The 15,764-nt window shown below is 46.2% G+C and overlaps 1 protein-coding gene across 2 annotated transcripts in view; it reads right to left on the bottom strand.

The window, feature by feature from the left end:
* SKP2 (S-phase kinase associated protein 2) overlaps window positions 1-15,764 on the bottom strand; it is a 32,627-nt gene that overhangs the window by 3,858 nt on the left and 13,005 nt on the right. For both annotated transcript variants that reach the window (XM_053295289.1, XM_053295288.1), the window contains exons 5-8: window positions 11,221-11,355; window positions 8,109-8,207; window positions 7,323-7,450; window positions 6,368-6,419 (exon numbers count right to left, since the gene is read on the bottom strand). In XM_053295289.1, the coding sequence (XP_053151264.1) occupies window positions 6,368-6,419; window positions 7,323-7,450; window positions 8,109-8,207; window positions 11,221-11,355 (414 nt within the window). The remainder of the gene's footprint in view (window positions 1-6,367; window positions 6,420-7,322; window positions 7,451-8,108; window positions 8,208-11,220; window positions 11,356-15,764) is intronic.

Here is a 15,764-nt window from a genome sequence, read left to right as displayed (position 1 = left end):
GAGATCCACCTGGCAGAGGTAATTGCCACTAGGAATGCCAACTTATAGGATAGCAGGTGAAGAGGTATAGATTGGATGGGCTCAAATGGAGGGCCTTGTAAGTCTTGGAGTACTTTATGTAAGCTCCACGTAGGGAAGCAGTGAACAACAGGGGGAGAAAGTAGAGTAGCTCCCCTAAGAAAATGCTGAAGGTGGGACTTTAAGATACACTCCTTTTGTGTGTGAGGGGCCAGCAGGCCTTAAAGTGCTGGAGCTTGCTATTTTAGTATGTTCAGTTTTAGGCCTTTGTCTAAACCTTCAGTTGGGAAGCTAGCAGGTCCCTGAGATGGCAGGTTTCCTTGGGTCTATGATGTTGCCTGCACCTTCACCAGAAGGCCCACCAGGTAAATTGGTATATATGAAGTTGGTGGATGCTTTTCTAGAGGCCAGAATCATGTCTAGTACCTTCCTGGAATAGCCGTATTGTCTGAGGAGGTTCCTCTTAGTTTCCAAGTGGCTAGCCTTAATTGGGACGGGTCATGGTGGAAGACAAGGCCTTGGTGTAATAGGTCTGTCGATACTGGAAGGAACCACGGGTTTGAGACTGTGAGGCAGAGGATCTCTGGAAACCAGGGTTTCCTCGGCCAGTATGGTGCTATTAGGATGACCTCCACTTTGTACAGGCAAATTCTGTGGAGGAAACAGCACTGGAGGGAACGCATAAAGTAGTTCCTGAGGCCAGGGGGCCAATTGAGCATCAATTGCTTCCACTCCATCATATGGGAAGCTTCCGAAGAACCTTGGCAGTTTGGCATTGTCTGGTGCCACGAAGAGGTCAACCTGTGTTTTTCCTAGACATACTGTGAGATCAGAGTCTTGGTGGTTAGGGCTCCATTCTGCTAGGTGGAGGTCTGTTCGGCTGAGCCAGTTCGCTTTGGTGTTGAGGACCCCACTCACGTGGTGAGCCCACAGAGAAGCCAAGTGCGTCTCCGCCCACTGAAGGAGCATCATTGAAGAAACGCGATCTGGCCCCTCCCTGGCGGTTGACATGGGCTTTTTCTGCGACATTGACCACATGAACCATAACATGTTTGTGTTCCAGCAGATGTTGAAAGGCTATCAGGGCAAATCGGACGGCTCTCAATTCCATGCAACTGATGCTGTGGTCTTTTCCCTGTGTAGTCCACCTCTCTTGAGCTGCGTGTTGAAGGCAGTTTGCTTCCAGCAGTCTCCCCTGGAGACTGGCATCGGTTGTTAATATGATTCTGGATGGGTCGAAGAAGGGTACTCCTGGGAAAGGCAGTTTGGTGTAGTCCACAAATTCAATGCTTGACAGAGCTCGGAGGGTAATCTGACTATCAGCGGCGATTTTGCTGCTATGGCTTTTTGATAAGGCATCAGGAACCACTGCAGAGGGCGTAAATGAAATCTAGCCCAAGATACTGAGTCCAGGGTTGCCACCATGAGCCCTAGGAGATTTGCTAGGGTGAATAATGGTACCCTGGGATTTGATAAGATTGAGAGAATTATTGCCAGATCTTCTGGATGGGCTCCTAGGGGAGAATTAGCCTATCTAGAGTGGTGACTATTAATACACCCAGGTGAAGAAATCTTTAGGAGTGGCAAAGATGGCTTTTGAGGTGGTTGACTAGGAAACCATGATTGTTCAAGGTTTGCAGAGTCTGGCTCATGTCTGAGCTTGTGGAAATCAGGTCTGGTGATCTGAGCTACAGACTGTCTAAGCAAGCAAAAAACCTGATTCCCTGGAGCCTGAGGTGAGCTATCAACGGCACCAGGGTTTTTGTGAAGAGTCTGGGTGCTGAAGACAGGACGAATGGGAGAGCCTTGTACTGGTAATGTCTGCCCGCATATTTGAAGTGGAGGAATGGTCATCTGTCTAGGTAAATAGGCACATGTAGATATGCCTCTGTTAGGTCTCTGGACTGGAGGCAAGATAATCTAGGTGATGGAGAAAGTCCATAATTGACCTCAGGGTTCCCATTTTGAACTTTCAAAGCCTGATGAATTTGTTTAGAAACTTTAGATCTAGGCTGCTTTGAGTGAGCCATCCCTCTTGGATATGGTAAACAGAACAGAATACTGCCGCCCCCCCCCCCGCAACACACCACCTTGTTGCTGAGGAGATACGGGCTCTACTGACCCTATCCCCCCACCCCCACCCACCCAATGTTGAATAGCTTGCAGAAGGCCTGAATGTTTGGCATGCAGATGGCATGGCGGGGTTGGCAAGAACCTGTTTGGAGGGAGTGTGGTGTATTCTATTCTGTAGCCATACTGAATGGTCTGAAGGACCCACTTGTTGGTGATGGAGAGCTAAGTGGCACCGACCTGACATGGTGGCAAGTCAGGATTGTTGTCTGGCTGTTTTGGACTGGGCTGTGAAGTCCTGTTGCTGTTGATTGGAGGGTCTGTTGTTTGATCTAAACTTGTGTCGGGGGGGGGGACGTTGTGCTCTGCTGTTGTTGTGCCTTTTTGTTGTGCCTACAGACATCCCTCTGGGGTATTGGGAGAACCTCTCCCTTATCTTTGGTTTCTATGAGTAAGTCTTCTAATGCCTCCTCGCCAAATAACTTGGAACCTAAATATGACGGAGAAGCTAAGTTGGTGCAAGAGGAGGCATCGACCTAGCCACAACTGTGGAAGTGATGGACCTGGCTGCAAAACGTACTGAATCCATGGTTGCGCCAGCCATGAAGGCTTCTGCCTTCTGGACGTTTAGGAGTGTCTGTCTAAGATGTATAGGATCCTCAGGTGGGTTCTGGATAAGATCATCTATCCAAAGCAGAGATGCTCTGGCAATGATAGAGACTGTTGTAGAGGAGTGAATGGCAAGAGAAGCCTCATGGGACTTCTTGAGAGAAGCATCCATCTATTCATCTTAGGGATCCCTGAGAGAACTGTCTCCCTCTTCAGGCAGCATGGCACCAGATAGGAGTGCCACTACTGGCCCATCTGTGGAAATTGGGCCAGTATTCTCCTAGGGGAAATTGTAAAATGTATTAGCCACGGTGCTAGGCTTTCTGTTAGAGGCTGGTGAAGCCCATTCCTGCTTAATTCTTTAGAGTTCAAGGAAGGGGAAATTGTTTTCCTTGGTCTTATTTTTGAGGAAAACAAGATCCCTTTTGATGTTGGTGTCTTCCTCTTATAGAGGAAGTCTCAGAGTTTGAATTGCCTTATTTAAAAGGGGGGCAAAATTGACAGGAATAAGCAATCTCTGTGAGGTAGGGAAAGAGTCCTTGGGTTGGTCGTCTGACCATTCCCCTCTTCCCTGGGTTCCTGGTTGGGAACATGGTCTCCTTGGTCCCCTGGATTATTGGGTAGAAAACACCCAGGCTGCGGGGGGGATGCTGGTTGGACAGGATCAGGGGTCTGTGAGGAAACCTGTGAGGTTTATGGGGGTGAGGGGAGTCATTCCCAGATAGTTTTGAAGACTGATGTAGATTTTGCCAATTCTTAGAAGTGTTGTATGCCCCTTTGCTGCCCTTCTTCTTTTGTGACTTTTTAGACAGTGGACTATCTGAAGCAAAAGCAGAAGAATGCCTCCTTTTTCTTTTGTGCTTTCCCCCTTTTGATCCCTTGCTTTGCTAGAGGGATTTTGCCAACATCTCCAAAAACCATGATTGCCAGGCAGGAGGTATGGAATTATGGAGGTCCATGCGGTTTTCTCAGGGGATAGTTGGGTCTTCCCCTGTTAGATACAAAGTGTGTGTGTGTGTGTGTGTGTGTGTGTGTGTGTGTGTGTGTGTGTGTGTGCGGGGGGGGGGTGGGACTTGGCCCTGGCTTCACCAGTTTCATGGGGAGGGTCGTGCTCAGAATTTTCCAATTCTCAGTGACCCGCCCCTACGCCTTGCTGCATGGTGGTTTTGAAGTTTGGCTGTTGGGGTCTACACCTCCCATTGGAGCACTGGGCATGCAGTTCTGCAGCTGTTGGCTCTGTGCGTCTCTCACAGCAATTGTGGCAAGGGGTGGGGCTAACCGCGTCTGTTGAGTCTGGGCAGACTGAGGCCGGCCTGAACGGCCCTCGTATTAATGGCAGTCATGGTGGGTGAACTGGGGCCGAGTTGTGAGGCCCGAGTGAGAACTGCGGTGGTGCCGCCTGGATGGTGCAGGGTGGCCTGCCAGGCCCGGAGGTGTTGATGGTTGGCAGCAGAGGGCTGCCCCCTTCTTGGGTACTCTCCAAGATTTGGGCAGTAGTTGGGGGCCCCTGGGGAGAAACATGAAGAAAAATGACCTCTACTGTGCTGCTAGTGATTTGACGGGGCTCGCAACCACATGGTGGGAGACCTGACCTCCCTTCCCCAAAACTGGAGCCGTTGTGTCTGAAGCAAGCGATGGCAAGGATCAGAAGGTGCTCAGCATGCTGCTGGGGTTTTGGTAAAGGCAGAGTAAAGGTTTGCTGTCTGCCTTTAGGAACTAAAGGGGAAGGAAGAAGGGAGCAGCTTGTGTGGGGCACTGACTGTGCTGTTTTTGCCTCTGCCCCACCTTTCCTCCAGGTGTGTTGGATCTCCTCTAGGCTGCTGCTGCTGCTGGGGCTCTGCTGCTATACAGGGCAGGCTGGCCCAAGGGCTCTTGTCCTTGTGGCTCTCAGCCGTGGGGCGAGCTGCTGGGGGCCCAGAAGACCTTCCTTCCTGCTATAAAGAAGTCAGTAAGAGTTTGAACAAGAGACTGCATAAGTCTGGATTTGGGGTTTTTTTGTTTTGTTTTTTGTTTTAATTAAGCCAAGGAGCTGTGGTTGGTTAGGCGGGGGAGATGTGTCTGGGAGAGCAGAAAAGCAGGAATGGAGTGGGGGCAGCAATATCACAGGTAGCGGGCAGAGGGATGTGAGGTCCTCTCCTCATAGCCAAGCGCTGACTCCAGGAGAGGAGGAGGGGGAAAGGGAGCTATCACTGGAGCAGCTGCAGACTAGAAGAACTGGATGAGGTATCCTCCCCAGAGTATTTAAAGACTTCTAACTAATTTGCATGGTCCTGACATCTGGAGCAGCATAGCAGAGGATAACCCACGAGATGTCCTCCCCCAGCAGCAGAGAAGAAGAGAGATCTATGTGAGCAGATGTTTTGTTCTTTGAAGAGAATCCAAGTCACTGAAGGCACCCTTCGATCAATTTAAAGAACAGGTTGTAGGCCGTTTATGTAAAAACGAATGTGTCAAATCTCTTTTAATTGTACTGCTTTGGGAATCCAGGACCGAAACGAGGTCTCAAAAATAAATTAATATAATGATTAAAATTGCTAAAGGATCCTTGTCACAGGTCCTGACTAATTTTGTTTGACTGTAGGAGCCAGTTCAATAATGTTGAAGTCAAACTGCTCTCTTTGCTCCACAGAAGAGTGGAGCCCACCTCCTCCCATCCCCAGCAAGCTCTCCACTCCATGGGCTGGGGTGTGGACTCATCAACTTGCATGCCCCCGCCTCTTCCTGGTCACATTCATCTGGCTCGGGCAAGTGATTGATGGACGCAATGAGGAGGAGGAGGGAGCAAACCTCCCCCCGCCCACCACCTTGTTTGCTTACTGCTCCCCCTCGTCACATCAGTGCCTCACCTGGTTAAGGTGCCATGTTTAAATTTCCAGGAACAAAGGAACACAGGAAGCTGCCATATACCGAGTCAGACCATTGGTCTATCTAGCTCAGTATTGTCTTCACAGACTGGCAGTAGCTTCTCCAAGGTTGCAGGCAGGAATCTCTCTCAGCCCTATCTTGGAGATGCCAGGGAGGGAACTTGGAACCTTCTGTTCTTCCCAGAGCGGCTCCATCCCCGGAGGGGAATATCTTTCAGTGCTCACACTTCTAGTCTCCCATTCATATGCAACCAGGGTGGACCCTGCTTAGCAAAGGGGACAAGTCATGCTTGCTACCACAAGACCAGCTCTCCTCTTCCAGACATTATGACTAGTTGGTGCCTGGGAATTGTTGAGCCCTGCCTTATTGTAACAGAAAAGGAGACATGAGATGTGCAAGTCCTTTCTCTCTTTTGGGGAGATGCTGAGAAAAGCAGTTCTCCTGGGAGGAGTGAGAGCCTGGTAGCCGCTTAGCTTGATCAACGCTGTTGGCGCTCCCTGCCTGTTTGAAACACTTGCTTTAGCCATCCTTGAGGGCTAAATAAAACTTTGCTTCAACTAGGAAAACAACCAGCACACATTTGTTGCCCTAGTAGTGGCTTTCCTCCCAGATATAAATTTTACTTTTTCAAAAGAGCTTTAGAAACGAGCAACCATCCTCACAACAACTGACCTTCTATTGCCAATATATGGACATGTGCTTTACTTATTGTATTTAATAGGTCTTAATTTGTTCTATGCAATTCACAGAGATAAGACAACAGGCACCTACAAATAAGAAGCTTTGCTTATACACAAATCCTTACCTTAAATCTAAATGGACTAGATTGGAGCACCTCTCGAGTAATGTTTTAACTTCTGAAATGAGAAGCCAAATACAATTAGCCAGCCTCACATCCACAAATATTTCATATTTTGCATAAGAAATACAAATATTTATATTCCACTTTCCAACAAAAGTCCTCAAAGCGGTTTATATAGAAAAATAAATAATAAATGTGATGGTTCTCTGTCCCCAAAGGGCTCACAATATAAAAGGAAATATAAGGTAGACACCAGCAATAGCCACTGGAGAGGTGCTGTGCTGGCGTTTAATATAGACAGTTGCTCTTCCCTTGCTAAATAAATGGGAATTGTCACTTTAAAAAGGTACTTCTGGCTTCTCTGAGGTTTCATGCAGGAGTCTTTGCCTACCGGGAGATGCCAGGGATTGAACCTGAGACCTTCTGCATGCAAAACAGATGCTCTACCACTGAGCTATGGCTCCATCACCATCATGTGTTCAACACACCTCCCCTGCATATTAATTACTTTACTTAAGAGTCTTAGAAGTTGGGGTAGGGCAATAATGAAAACTTTGCATAAATATCTACGAGCACAGAAAATTAAATCCCAGGAATACAGGCAGTTCCAAATGAAATGTGAGAGTTTTTAAAATTACCCCCACAGGAGGTTTCAAAGCAGTCACTCCAGGGTAGATGGTATGTTACCTGACTTGGTTTATCAGTGGTCTATCAAGTCTATCGATGGTGATTAGTCTGGTAGCTATAGGCCCCCTCCAGCCTGAGAGGCAAGATGCCTCTAAATACCAGTTGCAGGGGAGCAACAGCAGGAGAGAGGGCATGCACTCACCACTTGCTTTTGGGCTTCTAGGGACATCTGGTGGGCCACTGTGTGAAAGGACGCAGGACTGGATGGGCCTTGGGCCTGATCCAGCCGAGCTGTACTTATGGTTGTTGCAAGTCAAAATTTGCTTCTCACCTGACATCAATAGATTCTGTCTGTATCCACTAAGGTTCAGCTGTGTTAGTCCTGGAGGAATGTGATTGACTGCTACTCTCACGTGATCAGCTGTGAAGTCACACCAGGCCAAGTTGAGTTCTTCTAACCTGTGTGCCAATTGGGAACAGTCATTTTCAAATGGAAAATCTTCATTATTATTGGGTGACACCCAGACCCCAAGAAGAGACAGGACACAAGAAATGGGTTAAACTATGGCCACACTTTATTTTAACTGTGTGACACAATCAGCAGTAGGGATGTGCACGACCCTGTTCGGCATTCTATTCTTAGAATGCCAAACAGGTTCGGAACCCCCGCATTCAAATACGGGGGCGGACGTGGCTTTAAGGCGTACAGCACTTCCCGTACATGGCACTTCCCCACCCCTGCAACAACAGGGCGGCAAGAAGGTACGCTGCTACCCCGTGGGACTATTTCTATGCAGAGTGCTGACGGTAGAAGTGTGGTCGGGGAGCGAGTGCACCCTCCCCCATCCTTAAAGCCACCCCACCATCGGCTCAAAGGAAGCCGGTTCCGTGCACAACCCTAACTGGCAGAGGGGAAAGATAATCTAATTAGAGTCTGGGTGTCCCACTTCCGCAGAGGAGGCAGCCCCCACAGGCAGCCGCTGCCTCCACCTAAACCAGTCAAGCTCGGGCGAACCAGCCAAGCTTGGAGACTTGAAGCAGGCAGAGCCTGCTGTAGCATCATCATAGCTACACAGTTATGTCGACCAATGGCCATGAAAGTGATTTTTTGTCCTACCTGGTACAGCTGTTCAGTGTTGCCTCCAATGCTTCAGCAGAAAATCCAGAGCACCCAGAGAAGTTTAGTCGCACCAGGCTGGGGTTCTGTGCTATATTTCTGGAGGGAGAAACAGATAGAGTGTCCAAAAAGTAAGCCCCCCATCCCAATACATCAAACCGATCCAACATAGCGGCCTGATTCGAGGCATAACACTTTGCCCGTCAGTAATATGATGCAAATTAATCGGCATCAGATCAGAACCAATACAGATCATTTGCTCAGTGCACAACCCTAATAAGCACTCTAATCCAGCCATCTGTAGCAGGTACACCTGCTAATTGGGCAAAGAGGCACCTTTTAAATGTGGCGATTCTCTTTATTTAGCAGGGGGAGAGTAATTGGCTCTCTCCACCCCCAGCACAGGACCTCCAGTGACTATTGCGGGTGTCTATCTTATGTTTCTTTTTAGATTTTGCAAGCCCTTTGGGGACAGGGAGCCATTTTATTTATTATCTCTCTATGTAAACTGCTTTGGAAATCTTTGTTGAAAAGCCACATATAAATGTGGTGGTTGTTGTACACGGGGGCCAATGCACACAATGAGCTCTTCTGCCTTCTAGGAACTTTCATCCATTTAAAGTCAAGGGCCAACTTAGTCTGCATTATCTTTTTGAGCACGTGGAACTACATCCTTTGGAGGCAAGTAGCACAGCCAACATACACAAGAGCCCTGTGCATGTGTAGGACCCTGGGATGAGCCAAATCTGATAGCTAACCTGGCCATTCGGATTGACCAAAGTTTCGGAGGAAAATTCAGGCCTTGGGCCTGCACTATGCCTCTATAATACAAATCTTCAACAAATCTATACACAAAAAAGAGTTCTCTTCTCTTTCTGTGTGTGCACTGAACTGTCAAATACTGGATAGGTGGCTCTGTGTGCCCACGAAGACGTGCTCACCACAGAACTCCTTTTTTAGATTAAAAAGTGGACCAAGGTTTTGGCAAACAGCCCAAAGTATAAGGAAAATTAGGATCTGCATACATCAATTTATGGGGTGATGCATCTGACCTACAGAAGGGGTAGTTTTGGGGTACTAGCCAATCGTTAAATCAACGGGGGTGGATTAATTGAGAGGTGACCCAAGCTGGGGTACAAAATGAGGTGCACAGGGCTTAGCTGGAGTTTTCTTCTGACATCCTAGCTAGCTTCTAGTTTTGCTTCCTCATTTGCCTTGACTCTGCTGTTTTCTTACTGTATACTGGTGTGGTCACAAGACTGCCTTGTTACCTACTTCTGACAAGTCTGGTGAGAATAAAGTTTTGAATTAATAACTTGTCTCAAGCCTGGTTTCCTTGGGTCAGCAGGCAACAAACAAACAAGAACTTAGACTTCTGATTCCCTCAATGTCTTTAAAATTATCTGAGAAAATTTTCCTATATAAAAATCTCTTACACATGGCAATAAACATGGTGCGAAGAATCAAGGAATTACAGGCTGTTTTCATGCGAAAGCTAGCTAAGTGTTGCTGAAAATAGGAGAGAAAAATTCAAGTTCCTTTGTGGTCGAAGGAAAAACTGTGAAGATACCAACTTTATAGTAACACTTTCAGTACTGCATTCTATATCTTAAATGGATTATTTCCTCTCTCTGTTGCTGGCCAACTTACATTTTCTATTCTACGGATTGGGGTATTTGAACTTGGATCCGCAGATGTTGTTGGACTGGAACTCCCATCATTCCCAGCCACAACGGCCAAATGGCTGGGGGTTATGGGAGTTGCGGTCCAACAGCATTTGGGGACCCAAGTTTGAGAACCCTGCCATTGACAGATAAATGTATATGAAGGGTTGGTTCACAATGGTCCTAGGTGGACCAAAGGTCCAACTCAGTGTAAGGCAACTTCCTGTATTCTTTCTATGGGAATGTGGCCTGAAGTCCCTCAGGCCCACACATTCCCTCCTCCTCCTCCCCCCTACACACACACACTTGGCTGAATTGTGGTTTGTTAAGCTACAGCTGTGTGCCTCATCTGAAGCTGGAACCTTTGTTTAACTTTGGTTAACAAAGTATGATGAAAGAAGGATGCAAAACACAGACTCAACTCTGATTTCACATCCCGTTTTAATCATGATTTATAAACCACAGTTAAGCAACAGCTCTGGGAAACCATTAAGCCCACATTAGAACTCTGCACCAGAGCCCAAGAAAAAAGGAGTGCACAAGATCAAGAGGGGAAGGGTCCAAACACTTGTTGGGTCATCTGAATTGGCCTGACATGTCTTGAATAATTAAAACATGTGATATAAATGAAGTATTTTCACTAGGGCAGGCATTTTATTAAATAAATCTGAGGACATTGATCAACTAACTGAAGCTCTATTCACACGTTATGTTAAACATTCGTATGAGTGTACGGTGTAAACAGGTGCAGATCTGTACAGAAGTGCAGTTATTCACATGTTACATTGAGCACAGGTGCAGCAGTACACTTCCTATCTGTACCATGCATTTGAGGGACCTATATCCAGGTTCACTTTCAAAATAAATACATGTAAAGTCAAAAACAGTACGAGTGTCCAGAGATCTGTATATTTGTACACCATGTCCACATAGGACTTAAAAGATCAGGTGATTATATCTGCATAAATATGCAGAAGTAAAGCAATACTTCTGAATAAATAATGCTTATTTTGATATTAGATGATACGTGCACATATTCTAGTAGGCACGAATTTGGAAGAGGCATCCTCCATTTTTTCCACTCAAAAGAGAAAGCCTCTTCCAAAATGGCATATGCCACCCACCATTTTTTATAATTTCTTGCACGCAAAATAATTAACATGTTAAAAAAAAAGCCTGTCCAATTAATTGGGGGCATCTTTATAACTGATTAATCAACTTAATGTTGCTGTTCCAATTATTATTAATATATAGATGCCACAGCTTTTGAGGTTAAATTATTTAAACCTTTGTAAAAGTTAGTTTCAAGCCTGTCAAAATACCAGTTAATTTTTGTATCTCTGCATGGTCACAACAAATGCTGGAAGCACCAGTCCAAGTGGCAAGGGATACTTGTCCTGAACTCTTTACTTCACAAGACACCTTAAAGAATTTCTTTGCCCACTCACCTAAGTATATCATCTGAAAGCTCAAGTCCTTCCAAACTGAGGTTCTGTAGACTCTGGCAATGGACAAGAATACTTTGGAGATCTGTAACTTTTATTGTACAACTGGACAGATCCATATGTTGTACCTGAAGAGGTCTGAAAATTGGCCAAAAAGAAGTGGGGGGAGTAAGTTAAAATGTACTAGTTATTTCAATTCAAGTCCTACATTGTTTACAGCCAAGATACCCAAGGACTGCCTTCTCCCAAATAGTTCTGCTCATCCTCTAGAATCAGCTGAGAGTCCCACCATGGATTCAAGCATGGCTGGGTAAAAATGAGGGCAGGACAGGGGGAGCCTTCTTCCTCGCTATCTGTCTTTTAACACCTCTTAGATATCAAACCAAATGATTGGTTTGCCTTGTTTTATTTCCTCCCCACAATTATTTTACTGCAGCCCTGCTCTTCTTGTTTTCATTACTTCGATATGAATTCATATTTACTTATGTTTTTCTAGGGATCAGCCAACATTCCATGCAGTGTAACATGAGCGCCAAGGTCCTGTTGGGGCTGCTTTGCAACATGAAAGGCAGCCCGGATGGTGTAGCCTGATGGGGCAACTGCAGAACAACTTAAAACTGCTTCCAGGCAGTTGGGTAGCTCTCTGAGCATCATGGCTGTCTTTAAAGGTGTGCAGTAGCCCCACCAGGTCCCCAACGCCAACGTTAGAATGCCCATCATATCAGCCGCTGCTTTTAAATGACGTAAGCTGCCTTGAGCAGTCTGTAATTGAAAGTTGGAGGGTTTTTAAGTAAAATAAAAATAAAATAAAATAAAATAATTTGTAAAGTACAAATTACAAAATAAATAAATGGGGAAAAACCAACAACCCACCACCACAAATGTTAGGATACCATTGTGTATATATAAACAGGTTGCTCACCTGTAACTATTGATCTGGAAGTGATCCGTTGCAGTCATAAGAGTGGGTTCTGCACCTGTGCAGGACCATCCAGGCAGAATGGACTAGCTCCTCAAAGCGCTAAGCCCCGACCCCTGCATGTGGTGCACTTCCTTAGTTTGGGCGGGCTCGAGTTTTCTCCTCAGTTCCTGAAGGACCGGCATTTAGATACAACCACTGTAAGGATTCAGTCCACAGCTTTGATAAAGGTAAGTAGTACTCCATGTTCTATAAACATACACTTTGTCACTTCGCATACTGCAGCGAGGGTCTTATGACTACAACAGATCACTTCCAGATCAATAGTTATAGGTGAGCAACCTGTTTATCTGGATCATGATCCATTGCACTTATAAGAGTGGGTGACTAACGAGCTGTCAGTCTGGAGGCGGGTGTAGTATGCTAAGGTAAGACCCTTTTCAGCACACCCTTTCCAAAGTTGGCCTGAACTGCAGAGCGAAGGTCCAAGGTGCAGTGTTTAACAAAAGTTTGCTCAGAAGACCAAGCTGCTGCTGTACAGATGTCCTTAATGCCAGCCACATGGGCAGCAGAGACAGCATAAGCCCTGGTAGAGTGGGCCCGTATGGTCTTTGGGGACTCCAACTTTTGGTCCTTGCATGCCAGAAAAATGAGTTCTACAATCCAGTGGGATAGTCTCTGTCTGGAAATTTGGCAACCCTTCACTTTGCCCTTGTAACCTACAAAAAGGTGTTCTGTATTCCTATAGGGCTTGGTCAACTGCAAGTAGAAGAGGAGTGCACACCGTACGTCCAAGGAATGCAGTGACCGTTTTAGAGCTGTCGGGGGATTTCAGAAGAAGGTAGGCAAGACAATGTCGCTGTTGATATGGAAGTCTGGAACCACTTTAGGCCAAAACTCAGGGTCCAAGTGAAGCATTACTTTGTCTTCATGAAATTCAGAATAGGGGATATCAATGTGAAGGGCATTTAATTTGCTCATCCATCAGGCTGACATTATGGCTAATAGAAAAGCTGTCTTTAGCATCACAAGTTTAGGAAGGGCTGTCACCATGGGCTCAAATGCAGATTCTGTCAAGGCTGAAAGAACCAGGGATAAGCTCCACTGTTCAATAGGTCAACAGATAGGCGGGTAGAGGTTGTTTAGGTTTTTTAGGAACCTCTTCAAATCCGGATGCAAGAAAACTGTTATTCCGTCCCATCCGGGATGGCAAGCAGAAATGACGGCCAGGTGGACTTTGATGGAAATGTTGGCCAGGTTCTGCTGTTTTAGAGTCATGAGGTATAGCAATACCTGATGAGAAGCAGAAGCCCAAGGAAGGAAGCCGTGTTCTTGTGAGTAAATCCTAAAATGCTTCCATTTGCTGTTGTAATTGACGTGAGTAGATTTCTTCCAGTCATTGAGGAGGAGGTCATTCAACAACCTGTCCTCCAGGCAAGTCAGGTTCAGAGTTTTCAGGTCGGGGTGGCAGAGTCTGCCACCCTGCTGTCCTAAAAGATCCTCATGTTGAGGCAATTGTCTGTGGAGACCCTTCATGCTTGCTGAAACCATGGCTGCTGAGGCCACTACGGAGCAATTAAAATGCAGTTTGCAGACTCCTGTAGGATTTTCACCAGGGCCCTGTTCAATAGAGGGTAAGGGGGGAATGTATAGAAACTGTCCACCCCAGTTGAATCGGAAGGCATCTCCTCTGGAGTTGAGACTGATCCCAGCCCTCGAGCAATACTGGGAGCACTTTTTATTTTCTGATGTGGCAAACAGATTGATATTGGGGGTCCTCCAGGTCTTGAACAGCACAGGGAGGTATGCAAGACTGACTTCCCATTCGTGCTGTTGCAAGTAGATTTGTGACCTGCCTAGGCGATCCGTTAGAGTGTTCTCCACACCATTGATGTGGATTGCAGTCAAAGTCATTCGTTGTGCTATTGCCCAATTCCAAATTTGCAGGCTTAGCATGCAAAGGGAGCGGGAGACTGTCCCTCCCTGGTGGTTTAGGTAAGTGATCACTGTGGTATTGTCCAGGCTGATTTGGACCACCTTGACTTTCAGTGATGGCTGGAAGGATTTCAGCACCTGAAACCCCACAAGAAGTTCTAAAATGTTTATATGCAATTGGCACTGGGTCAGAGACCACCAGTCCTTGCACTCAGAGACCTGTGCAGTTGGCTCTCCGGCCCTGTAGGGATGCATCTGTTGTGACCCAGGCAGAAGGTTGAGGTACCGGAAACGGGACACCTGACAGTAAGTTGAATTCCTTGGTCCACCACTGGAGAGAAAGCAAGACTGGCTGAGGAATTGTCAGACGTTTGTGTGTGCTGTCCACATTTGACCTGAAAACCAAGAGAAACCAGAGCTGAAGACGTCTGAGTTGCAGCCTGGCATAGTGTACAGTGGAGTTGCATGGTGCCATGAGAAGGCTCAGGACTGTCAAAACCTGCGAAGCTAACTCATTTTTTTGGTTGTCCTGCCAGAAGCCAATCATCGAGATATGAAAAAATTGTCAACTCCTGCACCCAGAGGTGCACTATAATCACAGCCATGCAAGCATTTTGTAAATACACCATGGGGTGGGGGGTGGTTGCCAGACCAAATGGCAAGACGTTGTATGTGGTGCCCCACCGTGAACCTGAGGTACTATCTGTGATTGTGTTGGATTCTGATGTGGAAATAAGCACCTTGGAGAGCCAACGCTGCGAACCATTCCTCTCTGTGGAGGAGAGAAATGATGCTCTGCAATGTCGCCCTACGAAACTTGCACATGTCCACATGACGATTCAGCCAACGAAGGTCCATGATTGTCCAAAGGCCCCTGTCCAGCTTAGGAACCTGAAAGTAGCGGGAATAAAATCCTCACCAATGATCTATCTGTCCACTGAACCAACAACATCACCTCTTTACCTAAAGAGAGCCTGAACTTCCTCTATCAACAATGGGGATGCTGGTGTGTATTTGATCCCATTGAACGATGGTAGAGTTGTAAATTCTATTGCATAGCCCATCTGGACTATGCAAAGGACCCAATGATCTGATGTTATGTTGTGCCATGCTAAGGCATGACTTGCCAGCCTGACGTTTGAGGTGGCTAAGATGGATTGAGTGTTGAAAATTGGTATCAGGAACTCTTGGAAAGGTTGATAGAAAGGACAGGCCTCAAAATCAAAGATGCTGTTTTCCCATGTCAGAGATTTTTGGGTGCAGGCCCTGAGAACTCCTCGCTTTCTGATTGAAAGGTTTCCTTAAAAAAAATTAAATTAAATTAAGAAAAAAATGAAATAAAAACAACGTTTACATTATCATCCAAAGATTACATATAACAATCTGGATTTCCGCTACCATCTTTTGCCAACCCGCCCCCTCACATCAGGTATTACAAAAAGATAAAATGTATTTATCAACCATCTGTACTAAAAAAAACCCACCCCCAAATCTTAGGTGTGGATGTTGACCCTGTGCTATATTGTAATTTATAAAAGGTTCCCAGATTTGAGCAAATGTTTCATCTGAGGTATTCCGCAAATAAGCAGTGATCTTAGCCACTGAGGAATATTCCCATAGTTTTACTAGCCATTCATCCAAGGTCAGGGTTACCTGTAATCTCCAATTGGCAGCATAGAGAATCCTGGCTGCA

The sequence above is a fragment of the Hemicordylus capensis genome, chromosome 2 (assembly GCF_027244095.1).
Source record: "Hemicordylus capensis ecotype Gifberg chromosome 2, rHemCap1.1.pri, whole genome shotgun sequence".
Classification (NCBI taxonomy): domain Eukaryota; kingdom Metazoa; phylum Chordata; class Lepidosauria; order Squamata; family Cordylidae; genus Hemicordylus; species Hemicordylus capensis.
The sequence above is the reverse complement of the archived record's forward strand: the minus strand, read 5'-3'. Positions and strand labels throughout refer to the sequence as shown.